The sequence below is a fragment of the Condylostylus longicornis genome, unplaced genomic scaffold (assembly GCF_029603195.1).
Source record: "Condylostylus longicornis isolate FDR11 unplaced genomic scaffold, ASM2960319v2 ptg000075l, whole genome shotgun sequence".
Classification (NCBI taxonomy): domain Eukaryota; kingdom Metazoa; phylum Arthropoda; class Insecta; order Diptera; family Dolichopodidae; genus Condylostylus; species Condylostylus longicornis.
Genome location: NW_026578043.1, coordinates 2,056,581 through 2,076,670, shown reverse-complemented (window position 1 = coordinate 2,076,670; position 20,090 = coordinate 2,056,581). Strand labels below are relative to the sequence as shown.

The 20,090-nt window shown below is 20.2% G+C and overlaps 1 protein-coding gene across 50 annotated transcripts in view; it reads right to left on the bottom strand.

The window, feature by feature from the left end:
* Positions 1–20,090, bottom strand: part of LOC129612666 (sodium channel protein para) — a 156,579-nt gene that overhangs the window by 24,583 nt on the left and 111,906 nt on the right. For 9 of the 50 annotated variants that reach the window (XM_055526413.1, XM_055526426.1, XM_055526420.1 and 6 more), the window contains 7 exons: positions 19,062–19,224; positions 15,954–16,141; positions 15,620–15,824; positions 11,528–11,709; positions 10,958–11,443; positions 10,620–10,793; positions 7,360–7,482 (listed from right to left, as the gene is read on the bottom strand). In XM_055526413.1, coding sequence (XP_055382388.1) covers positions 7,360–7,482; positions 10,620–10,793; positions 10,958–11,443; positions 11,528–11,709; positions 15,620–15,824; positions 15,954–16,141; positions 19,062–19,224 — 1,521 coding nt within the window. Of the gene's footprint in view, positions 1–7,359; positions 7,483–10,619; positions 10,794–10,957; positions 11,444–11,527; positions 11,740–15,580; positions 15,825–15,953; positions 16,142–19,061; positions 19,225–20,090 lie in introns of all 50 variants that reach the window. The other 41 variants (XM_055526377.1, XM_055526375.1, XM_055526404.1 and 38 more) reach the window with 9 other exon arrangements.

Sequence of the window (20,090 nt, the reverse complement as noted above, 5' to 3'; positions counted from 1 at the left end):
TAGCGCTCAGTTTTAAAATGAGTTATTAATATTTTCGGTACTATATAAATCAAACTCTATTTATATAATAAAGTTGAAAGTTTGAAATAAAAAAAAAATTGTTAACGTATCTAAGTTATAAAACTCCACAGTGAAAATATATTAGTGTTCATTTTATATTAAAAAAAAAACTTTATTAGTTCCATTCCCTTTAAAAACATGCGAATTTTGCTTTTTTTTTTCTAATACTAATAAAAAACCATTGTTCAAATGATCAACACTTTATCAAAATACGAAATTGAAATTATATTTATCTAAAAAAAATATCGTCTATAAAGTGTTCAATTCAATATAATAATTATTTTAGTTTGAAAATTTTTAATTAATTATTCTTAAATAAAGTCTCATATATATTTAAGTAAATTTTTAAATTAAATTTTAATTAATAATGTATCAAAACCACCTACCACTTCATAACAATATTGTAATAATCTACTATATTTGTGCAATCAGTGAAATCAAATAAACTTTTATAAAATATCTCATAAATGATTTTTGTTTAATAATGTTCCTTTTTTTTAAATGAAGAAAGTTTTATATTTTTTTATATAGAGATCTAAACAAATTGATTTTTATTTAAATGTTATGCAAGAAATGTTAAGAAAAATTTCAACTTTATGAACACAAAGTATGGCTATTTAAATTTTTTTTTGGTTAAAATCTTTACGTTTAGTTTTTAAATAATTAAGTATATAGATATTTATTAAATTAAATATTAATAATTGCTTATATGAAAAAGTTTATGAAGTGAACTTATATTATAGAACAAAAAAAAAATAAACACTTATGCTAAATATGCTATTTTAGCAAAACTAATTACTAAATTGTTTTATAAATTTGTGTTTTATACATTTCATTATTGAGTTAGGCTTTTTAAAAGTTCTTAAAAAGCAATTCTCATTTGTAATATCAAAGTATTTTAATTAAAAATTGTTTTTGTTTTATACTACCAGAAAAAAAAACTTGTTTGAAATTACTAGAATAAATCTAAAATTTTTAATTACTTTTAATTGAATTTGTGTTCCAGTTTTATTATATTTATTTTAAAATCAAAACTTTCATTAATCTCAACTTTTAGATTTTTTTTAATTGAGAATTTTTTGTTGGAATTTGAATTATAAATTACCCTTTTTATAGCACTGAATAAATTTCGAGTAGTTTTAATTATTGATAATTGTTATTAGATTTTATAACGAAAAAGACGTAAAATTGTAATAAACTTTTATTTTTCCTTTGGCAAATTAATAAAGTTTGAATTTGTTCAGGTGTCTGAACAAATGTGGTAAATGAAAATAAATGAATAATTGTGGTAAATGCTATTAACAATTATGATTAAAATTTAGTCTTAATATTTCTGTTGCTGATATTTTTTTTATATTGTTTTTAAAATTGATTTCAGATTAAATGTAAATATCAAATTAGTTTTTTCAATATCTTAATCAATTTTTTTCAAATTGATTTTTAGAAATAATATTTGACGTAAATGTATATAGGTATACACCAATTGTATTACAAATTTAGAAAAAATTCAGAAAAAATTTATTTTACTAATAACCTCAAATATAATACATACACTTTTTAGGGCCGAAATTAGTTATTAAACTAGTAACATAATTTAGCAAAATAACAAAAACATCAATTCCGAAATTAATTATCTTTTTCTTATAAATTAAACTTACAATACAATTGTAGAATACACAATTGTTATTTTAATGAAATATTTCTTAATAATATAATCTAAACTCATTTAATTTTACTTAAAAAACTTAATTTTCATTATAAAAAAAAAAACCAATTCCTGTTTACGAAAAATTATAATTTAAACGTGCATATATATGTATGTAAAATTATTCATAATTATTTATTTACTTAACATAAATATATAATAATATTGATTAAACCTGCTACTTCTAAATTATTTATGCAGTTTTGTATGCAATTTATAATAATATTTCACTCTTTTCATATTATTCACTTATTATTTATTATATACTACAAAAATTATAAAATTAAATATATTATTAATAATTATACTTTTCAATTAAGTTATTACACATTCATATGCTTTGTACTCGTATAATGTATTATATAATTTTAAAATGTAAATTTTTGTATCCATTTTTTAAGAATTATTTAATTTTTTATTAGATGTAATTAAAAATATTATCCAATAAATATCAAATAAATTATCAATAAATTACGATTATAATGAATGAAACCAATTTTGTATTAGTATACAAACGACAAAAATTAAGATTTTTTGTTTTTGTTTTTTAGTGAGAATGAGATTTTTTTTTTTTTAATATACAATACTTACTTAATAATACAATATTATTTAATTAGTATTTTACAACAAAATTTTATTATTTAATCAAATGTAAATTTATATTTATTGATTAATTACTTCTCAGCAATTTTCTAAATTAATTATATATTATATATAATATATTAATTTAATCTAAAAAATATATTGTATCTACTTTTATAAAAAACAAATTTTATAATAAAATATAGTGAAGCCAAAATGCAAAGAAAAAATAAAAATATTTATTTAGTGCATTTTTAAAATATAATATATTTTGAGTGAACAAAAATGAAGATACAAAAAGAATGATATGAAGATTGCATTGTAAAAAAATTGCAAAAATTATTATACAAATATATTGTATTAAACAAAAAAAAAATATATATATGTAACACTAATTACTAATGTATTCATACAATAATTAAAAAAATTGAAGACTTCACTATTAATTTCAAACATTCAATTTTAACATTTTCAAAAACATTTCCATGCACTGTCTTTTTTACAAAATTAAAAAAAAAAAAATTATTTATTTATAATACATAGTTGGAAGTTTTAATAATTATACTCGTATCATACATGAATACAAAATAATATATTCTAAGTAAAGAAAAAAGTGCTTAGTTGATTCTGTGATATTTTTTTTATGTCTTAAGTTGATAAATGCTTTTTTTTTTTTACATTATATTAATTGAAAACATGACTATGTATTTTATATAAAAAGGAAAATTATTCAAAAGATTCAAAGAGATTTAAAAATATGTGAATTGAAAAGGGTTTTTTCTATTTTAATTTACCATGCTTTAATTTGATCGTAAAGGAAATATGTGTTATTAATATAAAATATAATTAATTTTAATGCTATTTTTAATTATTAATAAATAACCTTTATTGTGTTACCAACACAATATTATTTTGGTTGTATATGTATTTCTTTTATAATTATATAATTTAATTCAATATTTTGGACGATAATCAGAGTTATTTTCATAGAAAGTTTTTTATAATTTTTAATATTAATATATTCTTAAAAATTATTATTCTAGAAAATAATTAAAATTTCGTACAAAATATTGTACTCGTATTATAAAAATATTAATAAATTATAATATTTTCTGCATTTCAATAAAAAAGAAATTACATATTCGTATATAGCATTAAATATAATTAAAATTTTAAATTGATTTATGATAATGAAAAAAATATTATTTAAAAATTATTTTAAATAGAATCTTAAAAATGGATGCAGTAGTTAATTTGTATTTCGAAAGATAAATTATCATATATATGTATATATATGTATTTAAAGTGAAATCATAACATATGATATTTAAAAAAATTATCTAAGATAATACGAAAATTGTGGGGTGGATATAATATTGATATTTTGATTATTTTTACATGATGTTGAGATATTTTTATTTATTAAAATACTTACATGGTAATATTTTGTTATATAAATGTATATATATATATGTATATATTTTCTTTTTTTTAATTAAGAATTGTGAAAAAAAAAACATTTTCAATCTATGTCATTTTATATTCTTTTGAAAATATTATTGTATATAAAATGATAGATTTGAAATGTATTAAAAATAATATCGATATTTTTATTTTTTTTTTTTCAGTTTTTTTCTATTTTTCTTTTTGGACATAGCACCTTTATCAACTAAGTACTTCAATGAAGAAAACTATAGCCTTTTTAATATTTTTAGTATAATATATTTATACTAACATTTTATAAATTTATATTTTTAACAAGGAATTTGTGTTAACATATAGCGTTAAAAAAGCTGTGATTTAAAATGATTAAACAATTGATTAACATTTATCAATACAGTTTTTAAAATTTTTGAAAAACATAAATCATTTTTAAATATACATAAAATTATATATATATATAACTATATATAAAAAAAATACTCGGATAATTTTCAAGCCTAATTTTTATTTGTAAACGAATTACACATATATTTTATTTCTATGGATTTTTATTTAAATGATATTTTTTAATGTTTTGAATACATGTATGTATAATAGAAATAATAAAAAAACAATTAGGAATGTATTTTATTTTGATATAAGACGATATTGATGAAATTCTGAAATTATGCGGTGCACGTTTTTTTATGTTTTATTGATGTAAATACAACAGAAAGTTATTTAAAAATTATAAATAAAAATATTGAATGTTAAAAAGAAATTCTGATTTGATTGTTAAATTTTCATAATGGTTAATAATATAACATTTGTTTGATAAATGCATAATATTATCACTTATAATCAATTAAATTAAAACTGCCATTAAATTAAAAAAAAAAAAAGACTATGTTAAAAATTGTATATTTTGTATGCATGTATTTTGTATGCATCCATTTTAAAAGTGCGTTTCATTTAATTAGCGTAGCGTATTCTGTTATTGTTGTTTTTAGACAACAAAAAAAAATATGGGCACTCAAAATACAAAAAATTTATGTGATATAATTTTTATAAAAATTTAGCTGTTTTTGATTCTAGTTATGGAAATATTGGGTAGCTACATTTTTAGGAATAGAGTTTTAATTATTCTAAATATTAAATTACTTTTATTTATGCTTACTGTAATTGAATAAAAATTATTGTTTATGCATATTTTAGGATTTTTTCCACCGTTTATTCTAAAGGAAATAATGTTGGATTGAATCAATGGTTTGTAAAGAAGCACTTTTCCTGCTAAAGGTTGCAAAATACTTGGTTCTAACGAAATAAATTGTTGCTCAATATCTAAAAGCTGTTTCAGATTTCTACAGCTTATCGTCTAGAACAGAAACGGTATTAAATTTTGAAAAAAAAAAAAATAGAGTTAAGATAACGGTTAATTTTAATAGTCATTTTGTTTTTTTTAAGGTCTAACTGAGCTAAGCCGTGATAGAAGAAACTCAACACTACTTTTCTGCGTTTACAGAATTTAAAAAATGATCGTGTGTTCGTTATAATAAAAAGTAAAAAAAAAAAAAAAAAAACATTTTTACAAATTTGTACGACTATAATTTGTAAAAATTATCTCCTATGGAAATAAATTTTTTACACAAAAACAATTTCAGCTTTCTGTCTTAAATGGTGTAGAGGTTTTGGGAACATAGACACGGAAAGACGAAAGTACGGACGGACGGGACAGAATGAATCTAATAAGCACTTTTTCTCAATTTTTTATGGAAAAGTGCCAAAAATATATAAATATTCACTTATGTTTTCAAGAAAATTATGTAATAAAACATTCTTCGAGGGCCTTTCAGTTTCAGAATATAACTAATTTATGTGCTACACACAGAGAAAAATTTCTTTGATTTTTATATTACAGTATCTTAACTTTATGAAAAAATAAGAGAATTCCTAACATTTAACATATAATATTAAATTATATTATATGAAAATGTATTTTATTTCAAAATATTATTTATATTAGTTAAAAATTTAAAAATAAACTATTTTATTTTAATATATATATTTTATATATAATAAATATATGTTTTATTCTAAAAACAGCTAAAATTTAAACCGAAATTTGTCTAAATCAATATTTTTTTATTTTGCATTTGTGGTCGCATGTAATTGTAAGCAAAAAAAAACTGTATTATTTTTTTGAGTGTATAAAAAGAAATAATGTTAAAACTTCAAACAAATTTCAAATCTTGTTTTTGAATACAAATATTGAAACGAAAAAATATAGTATTTATGTATTTATAATATTTATGTATTTTTTTTCTCACTTTTTTTTTCTATATAAAATTACTACAATTCATTCCAATTCAAATAAAAAATGCGTTGTTGTGTTTAATTGGTAAAAATTAAAAAAAAAATGAACTAAATGGTAAATGGTATAAATAAAAGCTCCATTTTTAAAGAAAATTATTTAGATTCTTTTGAATTAAATTTTAAAATTAAATTTTCTTTTAACACTAATTATACCTAAACGAGCAAGTGAGTAAATACTCACGGATGAGTGAATTTAAAAATTTTTTATAAAAGTATCAATCAAGTAGAATTTGTTTTGAGAATTTATTTCAAACATTCGAAATTTTAAAATGTATTATTTCATTAGCTTTAAAATTCATTTAATATCGAAATATAAAATTTCTTAACAATATAAATTATTTACAAATATAAAAGTTTTATGATTTTGCATAATTAAAAAACCTCTTGTATTTTTACTATTTAACAAAAACTTTAAAGCTTTTGTTTTTAAACATACTTTTGGTCTATTTCATTAAAGAAGTAGTTTAATTTTTTTGCTAGAAATTTGAATATTGCATGCCCGTAGGTACAGGAAATTTAGCATATAGTGTTATAGCTAAATTTTAGCTAACAATTCTTTTGTTTTATCTGATATAATTAACAATGTTCCAAAAATTGTATCAGAAATAAACTACTTTTTGGAATTTCATTTACTTAATATTTATTTCGTTACAACGGAAATGTTACAGAGGGAATAAAAACGAAAAAGAAAAGAAAAAAATGCAGCGAGAACAGAAACTTTAACGGAAACTATATCAAAATCAAATAAAATGGTTATAAAAATTAATTTTAAATCTTTAACGTTAAATTAACTTCCAAACAAATTTAATTGAACAAAAATAAAAAAAAATATTTATCTATAACGAAATATTTTATTTTTTTTGTTAGTTTACAAGATGCATAAATAATTGTGTTTAAAATTTTATATGTTTTGTTTTTACTTATATATATATATTTATTTTTTTAGTGAAATGTATATATTTCTGAAGGCATAATGTTTGATTATTATAGTTAGTTGTTAAAAATTATGTTATGACAATGTCGATATAAAATGACCAAAAATAAAGGAATTAAAAATAAAAGATGGCATACTAAACTACTTTACCTCATTTCAAAAAATTACAAAATGAATTTTAAATGAGGTTATAAAATATGATTTGTAATGATTTAATGTTAAATTTTCTGTTTTTTTCTTTTTTGATTTTTTTTTTTGTTTTGCAGACAAATAATGTACGTACCCTCATGCCCTGCATACGGGACATGGCACGTAGAGGTCTCAGTGCTCTTAATGTTCGCATAGTTTTGAAGGCTTGAATACCACCGGCTCCAACAAGTGAAGCGACAAAGTTGATAAGCGATACCTGAACATTTTTATTTTGTTTTTTTTTTTTTTTTGGTTTAATTATTTTTAAGCAGTTTAAAGAAATATATTGATTTTTTTTTAAATATTATTTTACAGTTTTTAGTGATTTTTAATGTCGTATTTATTTTTGTGATATATTTTATTTTTTTTAATATTTATATGTATATATATATTGTTATATTTTTATATAGAAATAATTTAACAAAGGAAAAGAGAAAAGAAAAATGTTTCATTAATATTTTATCCTATTTTTTTTTTTTTCAAATTATTTAAATGTTCATTAAATAAAACTAACAATGAAAAATTGAATTAAAAAAAAGAAAAAAAAAAAAGTATTGAAAGAATTGAAACAAAAGTGAAAAATAAAATATATAATTGAAAATTTTGTGTTGAAAATTGGAAAATTCCGACAATTTTTTTTAATTAAATATTATTATAGTAAAATATTCTAGAATATATTTAATTCCCAATTATTTGTTTCATTATTAAAACACAAAACTGTTCTAATTTTTTATTGTATCCCATTAAAAATATATTTTTTACTGATTTTTTCTAACTAGAAATTTAATTATTGCTTTTTCCTGATAATAATTTTGATACACTCATTATACGATTTCTATTTAGTAAATTAAATAATTAATAATTAAAGTATTTTAAAAGACTAATTTGTTTTAAAAAAATTTCATTGGATGCTGGTTTTTTTTAAATATTCAGTATTGCCGCTAAATCGAATCCAAAAATTATTAAAACAAAAAAAAAACTAGTTTTCACCTGAACAATTTTATTTTTCCTTGACTTAACTTAAAAGAGTAGTTTCCAATTTAAACCTTTTGCATCGTTATTTAATTTAATCATAATAATCTTTTCCATTTAATCTTTGTATTTAATTTGAATTTTATTGGTCTGTTGTCAATATTGAAAATATTAACTATTCCGAGAATGCCAAACACAACAAAAATGTATGTTTATTCAAAGTTTTTCTTTTATTAAAATGTGTTTTGATTGTAAGTTATATTTGGACATCAAGATTTTTCTTTATAATTTGAAAAGCATTTAGTAGAGCTCTATAAAGATATTTAAAGCAATAGTACATCGAATTCCTTTACATATTTATATATAAATGAAAAATAATATAGAACACAAAAACAATAAAATAAACAATAAATATAAGCACTCTTAAAAATTCATAAATTATAATAAAACAAAAATTAAAGTTTTTTTTAGCAAATTTTTTTATTCCAAATGTATATATTAAGTTTAATGAAAATAAGAAAAAATATGGACATTTTACAAAAAAAAAAGAAAATAATTTTTTAATAGAATTAAATTTCACAACTATTGTGTTTGCATTTCAATATTTATATAGCAAGAAATTTGGAAAGAACCCAAAATGAAAAAAATGACTATCAAAAGAAAAATTCTCAAAAAATAAAGACAAATCAAGGGTACAATGTAGAACATAAAAAAAAATTGAACAAATTAATTAAATTCACAAAAGAACTAAAAAAGAACAATTTATTGAATATTCACAATAAAATTTATTTTGGCTGTACCACAAAGTTATTATCCCAGTGTTATAGCATATAAATGTGAAGTTTATAGTTTTTTTTTCAAATTTCTTAAGTTTTTAATTAGAAAAATATTAGAGATAATTATGGAAGATTTTAACATGATATTGGTTTGGCATACTTTAAAAAATTTGGATTTAGTTAATAACTATTCAAAAATGCATAGATTTTGTGTTACAAAAAAAATATTTTATTAAATTTTTTCAAGTTTTGACTGCTTGAATTAATTTTATCAAACAGTTGGTAATTTTTTATGAAATAAATATTCAATTTCTGATTAAATAAATATAAATTTATTTTTATTATAAAATTTACTACATTATTAGTGTATTGAAGGGTTTATCTAATTAAGTAAAGTTTTATGAAATCTCAAATGTTTTCAAATATTGTTAAATAGAAAATTATAAAATATTAGTTTTTGTAAGTAAAAATTTCTCAAAAATTAAGTTTTGAAGATTTATGTTCTACGAATTAATAATAAAAAATATTCCGACACTGGGATAGTATTTAGCTGCTATTCAAAAATTTTTTTTTTTACTTTTTTTTCTTACTCGTATATAATTAGAAAATCAATATGAAAAAAAAACATTGAAGGCACATCTCTTTATTGCTTTACAATTGACAACATTTAATACCGAAATAATTTGTAATCATATTTAATTATACTTTTACAGAAATTAAATATTATTGTACATATATATAGTATATTATGTACATACATAAATATATATATAAATACAGATGTATAAAATTAAAGACATTTTGAGATAGTCTATAATATTTTCCTCAATATATAAAGTTTTTACAGCTTTTTTTTTAGCCTATTTAGATAAAACTACTTACTCTCATACCCTCCCATCTAGAAACAGCCCTTAAAGGTCTTAAAGCGCGAAGAGTTCTCATAGAACGCATGCCTTGGCTGTCACCAAATCCAAGCATTATACCAGCCAAATTTATTAAGGAAAGCTATAGCATGTATATATATATATAGTTAAAAATTTATCAGATAAATATAAAATTGGGATTTATTCGATTTCATTATACCAAAGATCAATAAAATAAAATGTCCCAACATTAATTGTTAAAAAAAATACAGAGTATGATAGATTACTTGAAATATCGTAGTAATATAAGTTACATATTTGTAACATTTGCAATCCTAAACATTTTTATTAACATTCATTTTCATTCTATCATTTTCTGATTTTTTATACATTTAAATTGGACATTATTTTTATAAAATACCATCTTTTTTTGAAATTTTATAGTAATATTATTTACATTCGAAAATCCTGAAAAAAATCTTTAAGTATGGTATAATTTATATTGAATTTTTTAATGTTTCTGTCGGCATTTAAACTTAAAAATGAGTTTATACGTAAATATAATTAAATAAAAATGTTTATAACAAATTTTCAACAGAATTCAAAATAATAGAAAAAAAATAACATTATGTATAAATGTAGGTAATTTAAAATAATTAAATTATAAAATTAACTAAATATTTAAAACAATAATACCCATATTTCTATTATAATATTCGAAAATTTCAACGCGGTTATCTTACCATTACAATAACAAAATCAAGCCAGCACCACGCATTCGTAAAATAAACTTTAAAGCCCAAAGCCAAAAATTTGATTAACATTTCTATGAAAAATATCACTGTAAATATTCTGTCCATATAATAAAGGATATCTTGTAATATTGGTCGATGGGGAAGATGAACATCCTCTAGAGCCTAAAAAGAAAATATTAAAATTTTTTACAATTTTTCTTCTTTTATTTGTAATTTAAAATTAGCCCTTAGAACCATAGTACATATGTAAATATTTATTTTTATGTTAACATAAAAATACATTATGTTTTTACTTAAAACGAACTTACGGTTACGTCTTTACTTACCAAAGCTAAACTACTGAGTAAAATCAATGTAATGACAGCTGTTTCAAAATATTTATTTTCAATTAATTGAAAAGTTTTCAGTCGTAAATTACCCCATCCTTGCCAAAATGGTGAATCTTCATCACCGGCTAAGAATGGGAATTTCTGATAATATGAGTCTGGGCAGCAATCAGCTGGATATTCATCTAATATTACTTCATTATCGTGTGCATGTATAATAATATCACCATCTAGTGCACCTTCTTCACCTTCACCTTCTTCGTCGCATTCTTCATCTAAACCTAAATCTTCTTTACTAACATCACGTTTTTCTTCGCCATCCATTGTTTCAGCGCTACCCTTATGACTTTCATCCTTGAATGGTCGATTCTTATGGCTACCATATGAATTAATGCTGGCAGTGTCATCGTCCTGCAAGGACAAACCTCTATGGTTTAATTCGTGTTCCAGTCTATTGTCTTGGTGGTTAATCGAATTTCCAATCATCTACAAGTTATTGATATTAATATAATTTTAGTTCAAACATAAAAATTAAAAAAAGCAATAATTTTAATAAAAAATTTATTTTACCGTTGCATTATTTAATAATTTTCCTTTTTTCGATTTATTATTTTTTAGATCACCGTGTATTGTAAATTCCATTCCATCACCTATTGCAACTTCCAGTTGATTTTGTTCCTTTGTACCCTTTTTCAGAAGTCCATCAGCCAGGATGTCATCGGGTCCTAACTCGAACTCATTATCACCATGTTCTGCAGATATACAACGACAAACCCCCTTGCCTATCGTATCCGTTTCGTTTGATAGTTTTTTTTTTATTTATATTTATTTTTAAAATTTAGATATCCAACAGATTTTGTTCAAATTCCGTTGTACATTTTTTCAAATTCAATTGATTGCAAAATTTTGTAATTTTTTATTTGCATTTTTTTTTATATATTTTATATCACGAAACGGAGTGATGAGCATTCATGAAAGAAGGGGGCCAAATTCATGTCAAGAGCGATATTACAATTTTCAAAATTTTTTTGTAAATTTATTTTACAACCACATTTATAAGTGCCAATAACAATCAATATATGTATACATATATATATATTTAAATATACATATATGTATATACATATGTTGTAAAGAAATAATTACATTAACAGCAACAACCATATAGAGAGAATCACAAATAAAATTAATTAACAGCATTCAACACGATAAAATAAATTAAAAAAATAAAGTAACTTGAATTAAATTAAACTGATTTGATAAGGATAAATATAAAATTAATTTAAATACGAGTACACATATATTAAATATATGTATTTATGCATTACATATTTTTTATAATTTAAAAAAAATTTTCAAAGAAAATCTTTCCTATATATTACATTGGTGTATGGTTGAAATTCATAACTATTATGTAATACAGCAACTTTATTGAATAATTGATTCAAATAAATTTTTTTTTGTATAGAAATTCGCTGTTTATAAGATAATTTAAGAGAGTGCTTTATTAATAAGCATTTTGTAAAAACATTTTGAGGAGAGAAAACCAAAATTACATTTTATTATTTGATTAAGTTTTTACAATTATTTTTTAAAAAAGAAGGGAATAGAATTTATATTTAATAAGTTAAAGTTTTTAGAATGCATGTATCTTTTTTGAATACGGCTCTATAAGTTAAACTTTTTAATAACCTTGAAATTTTTAATTTATACGTAATATTCGAGCAATTTTATAATTATGTATATTATTTCAAATAAGTAAACAAAATTGCATATAATATATACATATATATAATTTTGAAATTTTTTGTATTTTGAAATCGAATTATTGCTCTTTGATTTTGTCGTTGGGATATATCCAAATAGAAATTATGAAAACTTTTACTAAAAAAAATTTTCATAATTTCATAGTAAATTATATAATTAAAAAGAAGTTTAAAATAAAAAAAAATCTGAAATATTAATGGAGGGGGAGCTGACTTAATAAATGCCAATATTATCGGATAATGTAGAAAGTCGAAAAGGTGATTTAATATTTAGCCAATTTTTTAACAATGTTAGAATTCAAAACTATTCTATTATTCATTACGTGACATACAATTCCAGTTATAAGTACTAAATAAATGTTTGAAGTTTTAATTGTTATTAATATCTACATAATATTATTATTATTTGTTTTATAAATAACTAATGATGCTTTTAAAATTTAATAATAATTTTACATTTATATATTACTAATGTAGGACGTGATAAGTTTAATTCATTTTTAATGACTTTAATGTAATTTCGGAAAATTTATCATCGACATTTTTTATTTAATTTATATCAAAATTTAAAATGTAACAAGTTAATGAATTTATTGCGAAAATCAAAATATTCAAGATATCGTAAAAAATATGTTGAATACAAATTATGTAGGTATATTTAAAAATTGTCACATTAATTTATGTAATTAGATCAATGTTAACAAATAAATTGAAAACAATAAATTTCTTTTTTTGAAAATGTAAAATATTTTAGTTAAGTCTTTTGAAGAATTTTTAAAAATATGCTGCTTTATAGCATTAACTTTGAAATCTTCAATTCCTATAGTCATTTTTTCTGTGTTAAGCTACAAAATATAATTTATAACTTATCACGTATAATATTTATTTATGAAATAAGTAAAAAAAATAATAATAAATTTTTCCTTTCTTTCACTAATTCAATATAATTTTTCTATTTTACTTCATATATCTAATATAATATAATATATATAGTTAGTAATTTCTAAATTTTAGACGAAACTTAATAATTTTCAACTTTTTTATACAGTATGTATTAAGATCTAAAAATTAAATCAACTCCTTCAAATAAAAAAAATATACAAAATAAAATATAACAACATAAAAACATAAAAATTTTACTATTTATAAAAACAAGTTACAGTAATATTAAAATATAATTTTAAGTATTCTAAAATGAAAAAATTAAATTAGGCATACGAACCAACAAAAACTATTCAAACAAAAAATCAAAATATAAATAAATTGAAATCAAAAACAAATAAGTATACTATCTAAAACTATTAAAATTAATTACAACATCAATATGGAAGGGTAAAATCCACTGTTTTACTTTAATTTAATATCACAATAATTTATGATTTTTTTAACAAATACAAAATGATTTCCTGTTTTTTTCTTATTAATTATTTTGTTAATTTAACGATATTTATATACACATAATCTATTTATACTTGTACAATGCAACAAAAAACTAAATTACTAGTGAATGTTTAAGGAAACTAAAACTAAACAAAGCAGTTTGATAAATTATAAAAGTATTCTAAGAGTACGTATAACATCATGGAGATCTGTCAATTTTAAAATAAAATTGCTTATTTCTTAAACTAAACCTTCAAATTTTAAATATTTATAACTAAATATGTATACTGTTTGCTAATAGTATTAAAATAATTCCTTTTTCATAAATTATCAAACTACTTATGTATAAATGAAAATAAAATTATTAAAATTAAAAATAACAAGCGGTTCTATACCTCTGATATAGTTACTTTTTTCAACTATATAAATAAAATATATTCGTTCATGTTGTAAATCGAAACTTTAAAGTATTAATTTTAAATTCAACAACATATTTGAACCGAACCGAAAGAAATCCACAAACGTATTAAATAATAAGTGACGCTTTTCTGAAGAATTAATGTCATTGAAATTATTTTTTTTTTTTAATTTTTAGTTTGTGTCGTAAGTTTGTATAGTGTAAGCATAGTTCAATTCTAGTTTTATTAGGTTGAGTACAATTATAACAACCATAATAGTATTTTAGATTTATAAATAAAAGAGTTTAGTATACATAACTCTCATGTTATTTTACCAATGATCTTATTTTGCCATTTAACTTTTAGATTTTTTATAAGACTTATATAATCAAAAATGTTAATATTTTCTTAAAACATTATTAAAATTTCATCATTAATATAGTTTTTTGTTTTTTATGACTTTCAAAGGCAAGTTATGCGATAATCAATTTTATGCATATTAAATGAATAAATTTTTGGATTTTTGTTTTCAAAAAATAGGTTGTTGAATTCAAGAAATATAATGAATTTGAAATAAAAAAATAGTGCTTCAAACTATACACAACTAGGATAAATTTTTATAATTTGAATTACTTTAAAAAAAATATTTTAATTTCTAATAAGAAAATATAATATGAATTCATTCATAAGATGATTCAATTTTGATCAATGTAATAAAAAAAAATCAAAACGACATGAATTGCGAGTATATGCAGAGGTAATTAGTTTACGAATGATCATTTTGAAAAAATTCTATATTATTCGTATAAATTGGAAATAAATTACATTAAAAAATATCCAAAGATACATAAATGGCGTATATATCTATTTCTTTGGGATACGCTTATTTTTTATTTGATTTTGTAATATTTATACGAATAATATTTTAATTTACATTTCGTATTATTTTTATTATGCATATATTTTCATAGTGATTTATTAATTTATTGTATTCTTTTTTTATTTTTGAAAAATTGCCATTTTTTTTTCTTGTATTAAATTAAATTTAACTTAACAAAGAAAAACAAGTGGATAAAAACCTTCATTCCATATCCAACTGATGTGGTTGGTCCTCTCACCTGGCGGTTGATCACTTATTTGATTTGTCAATTTATTACGTATCGATTTAAAAAAATTTATAACTAAATTTTTAACCCATTTTTTAAAACGTGCTATTCTATTAAAGGCTTCGGCTATTTTGTTAGTATCGTTGTCGGCGGCTGGTGCTGCTAAACTTGATGAACCAAAATTAGACAAAAGCAAGGCTAAGAAAAGATTAAGTACCTAAAATGTATATATAAAGAAAAGTTTTATTATCCTTATTTTTTGCTTGTATGTTAATTATGTATATATATATATATGTACATATAAATCTAGTTATATAGAAAATTTTGTATGTATGTATGTACTTACGACCAAATTTCCAATAACAACTGTAGCTAAAAAGAATGGAATGCATGAAAAATCACCAACATGCATACAATCCCACATTGATTCGATCCATTCTCCACATAAGACACGAAATACTATCATGAATGAATGCATGAAATCAGTAAAATTCCATCGAGGTAGTTCTCCACCATCAAATTTATCTTGATGATCTAAATTTCAAAATCATAAATAATAAATCATTAATATTATATTAATTTTGAAGCATAAAACGTGGTTAATAGATTCATTCATTTTTATTTCTGAAATTTTTCACAATTAAAAAAAAACGTCAAAAGTTTTTATATACTTTCTAAGTTATGTAGAACCAGTTCAAGAATAAAGAAACAAATATCTTATATTTTAAGCAGCTTTTCAGAATTTGTATTTAAAAATAGCTATACATGTATAAACTTATAAGTTTTTCAAATATTGTGAAAATTTTCGTTATTGGAAATTTTCGAATACTGAAGTGAAAACAAAGTTTGGAAAATAAAATTATAAATGTATTCCCTATTGACTTTTTTATTTTTTTGGCAATAAAAACATCAAAAATTCAATTTTGAAAACTTCAAATTCAAAAAATTGTTCGTATATTCATCACCAGAGAGCTCTGACGAACAAAATTGCTATTGTGAATTACAATAATATGTATATGAATATTATTTTGAATATTTTCCATTACAGTTCACAAATAAAGAATACTTAATCATAGCATTAGTAATTATTACAAAAGTTAATTTGTATTTTATATATACATTCATAGTTTGCATTGTGAAAAATTTTAGAAATAATTATTTATAAATATATCGTTTTATTTATATTTATTAAGAGTAAGAAAAAACAATAAAAAGCGTGGAAGCAGAAATAGATTTAGAATAGAAAAAGAATAGAATTTTTTTTAAAATAATTGTTAAGTGGCAAGAAATTTACAGTAATTACATACGTATACATTTTATTTTTTTTTTTTTATTACACTTTTTTATATTGTCAATATAAAGTAGTTAAAAAAATGATTAATTCCCAAATTACACGATTATAGTTTTCAAAAAAATGTTATATACAAATGAATGTTTATTCTGCGATTTTTTTTAACATTATAATTATTATCTAAATAAAATAATCAAATTATTAATAAACTTATATTTTGTATTAAATGATACTACTGTGCAAATACAGTTAATTATTAAAAGTGTAAAAGTAGGATTTTAGTGTTATTTTGTATACAATTTAGTAAGCTGATCAAAAAAATGTTGACATTTATAAGCAAAAAAACATGCAACTATAATTAAATAATACAAAGCAATAAAAATAATAATCGTATTTGGAAATATTTACAAAAGTAGAAATGTGTTATAAAGAAAGAATATAGTTAAGATATACATACATATTAGAATTATTGAAGATATAAAAAAAATTGAAAGAGGAAAAAAATGCGCTTGTCTTTTTTTTTTATGTTTGATTAATCTGATTTAGAATATAAAATTAAAAAAATTAGAGATGAAAAACGGCGAAAACCTTCTTGTTTTTTTTTTACCTCAACGATATTCAACTGCAATTCGAATAAGTAAGTACGTATAATACTTTTGTTTTTTATCTTAATTGTATTGAAAAGCATAACTTTTAAATTTATTCTGATATATAAAGATTATAATTAAAGACTAGTATATCAGAAAACAGTCAAGAACGGAATTACTATATACCCAGTACTTATTGACAAACAATCTCGCGTTAATGGTTTTTGATTATTCTTGGCTAACTAACCAATAAGATTTCATTGTTATTGATTGCTAATTATATTATATATAATGGTTGATAATATTATAAAATTTAAAAAAAAATTTATTTGACAAACGAAATTTAAAACAAAATCTTAAAAATTATCTCAAAAGCAATATTAATTAATCTATTCTTAAGTTTGAATTTTTTTTATTGCTCTATTTATTGCTAAATTGGATGTATTTTTTATATTTTTAAAAAATAATATCGAATGTATAAAACAATATATAAAAACAATTTTAATCATTTAATTTCGATAAAAAAAAATTATTCACATTTTTATACATTTTTAGTTAAAAAATTTGGAATTAGATTAATTTTTATAAATTTTAATTAGGTATACCTATATAATATGATGCTAATTCGATAAAAAGAAATCAATAATCGAAATTTGATTTAGAATTTACATAATTGACATATATGTATTATTGTTTTAATGTTGAACACCGCCAAATTTGGAATTAAATCAAAACACAAAAGAAAAAAAAAAGAGTTGATCGCGTTATCTAATTAATTTTTTTACAACATCAACCCTGTTATTCGCTTCCGATTTCCACGCTAAGAAAGTTTAATGTGTCTGAGATCAGAAAAAAAGTAATGATACAATTATAATATCACAAGAATATAGCCTGGACCGACAAAAAAACAATACTTAACTTGTAAAATATTACGTTATTTATATTTAAAATTTATAATAAAATAATAATATAAAACAATCAAATTGTTCCTTATAATCATTAAATCAATAGTTATTTGAATAATAATATTGTTTTCACAAATAAAATATTTTAGGAATTTGAATGTTTATAGAAACTGGGTGTGCAAAATGATATATTTTATTTCTTTTTTCATAAGGATGGTAATTTTATGATCATTTTCATTTCTAGAACATATAGTTATGACCGTACACTATGTAAGGTTTCATATGTTCCTATGTATGTATAACATTCTATACTATATAAGGGAACGACTTTTGAGTTCTGAAATTATTTTTTTTTTAAGAATTATAAAATAACAAAATTTAAAATATAAAAAATACATGTATACTTAATAAAACATCGATATTACAAAAGAAAAATAACATTAAAACGCATGTATAATAAAATTACAAAATTGTTGAAAACACTTAAACAGATATTTTGTGTACTTTTTTTTTATTATTTTTTCATATAAAATATTTCTTGCATTTGTTTACACGAATGTATTACATTACGCAACATCTTTACAAAAAAAAAAACAAATAATCCATATTTATTCAACTATTTTGGTTGCGTTATTTTTTTTATTTTTTCAAATCAAATTTAATTTTCTTACCGGTATAATTTTTTCCAAAAAGTTGCATTCCCATCACGGCAAATATGAAGATGATAATACACAATACAAACGTTAGATTACCCAAAGCGCCCATAGTACGGCCCATAATCGAAATTAGTAAATTTAGTGTCGGCCAAGATTTTGCTAGTTTAAATACTCGAAGCTTTATTTGTTTTTTAATTTTTTTTTGGTTATAATGTTTGTTTTTAATTTTATTTTCATTTGAATTTTGATTAATTTTCATTCATAAATGTTTTATTAAATTGTAATTGGATTTATTTTTAACCATTGTTTTTTTTTTTTTGTTTGATGAAATAATAAAGATGTATATAATAATTTTTGTTTTGAATATGTTTTAATATATAATTGCATTCATCGATCATAAAAGCCGGGCAAAGCAAATTATATATATAGTTTTGGTTATATATATATGTATATTCAAATATATAGATATATGTATATAAATATTATGTAACGTAAATAAAAAGAGAAGAAAGAAGTATTTAAATAGTAGTATATAAAATAATTAATAAATATTATGTAAAATTCTATTAAAATTAAGTAGAATTTTTTTATATATATAGATTTTATAATTAATATAATTATGTTTATGTGCTTGTCTATTCTACAAAATAATGCTATTATATTTATGAATTAAATTTATTCGCTATCAGATATAAACAAATTCTGATTTTATTTTGATCATCTATAGTTACCCGTACTTATTATATAGAATTTATTATTAAATAAGAATTTTCATAAATATTTTAGCATTATTTTTTTTCTTTTATAATTGTCAAACTAAACTTCATTTTCTAAATTAACTTCTGTTATTCGATCAATTAATAAATTCCTATTCATTCCAATTAACTTAAAATAGTTTTATATTATATTTTACATATAAGAATTTCTATAATAATTAAATAAATTCAAATTAATTTTTCATTCATTTTCAAATGTATAACTATATATATATGTATGTATTTAGAAAATGGTGTGTTAAATCCTGGAAATATACACAGTATATAC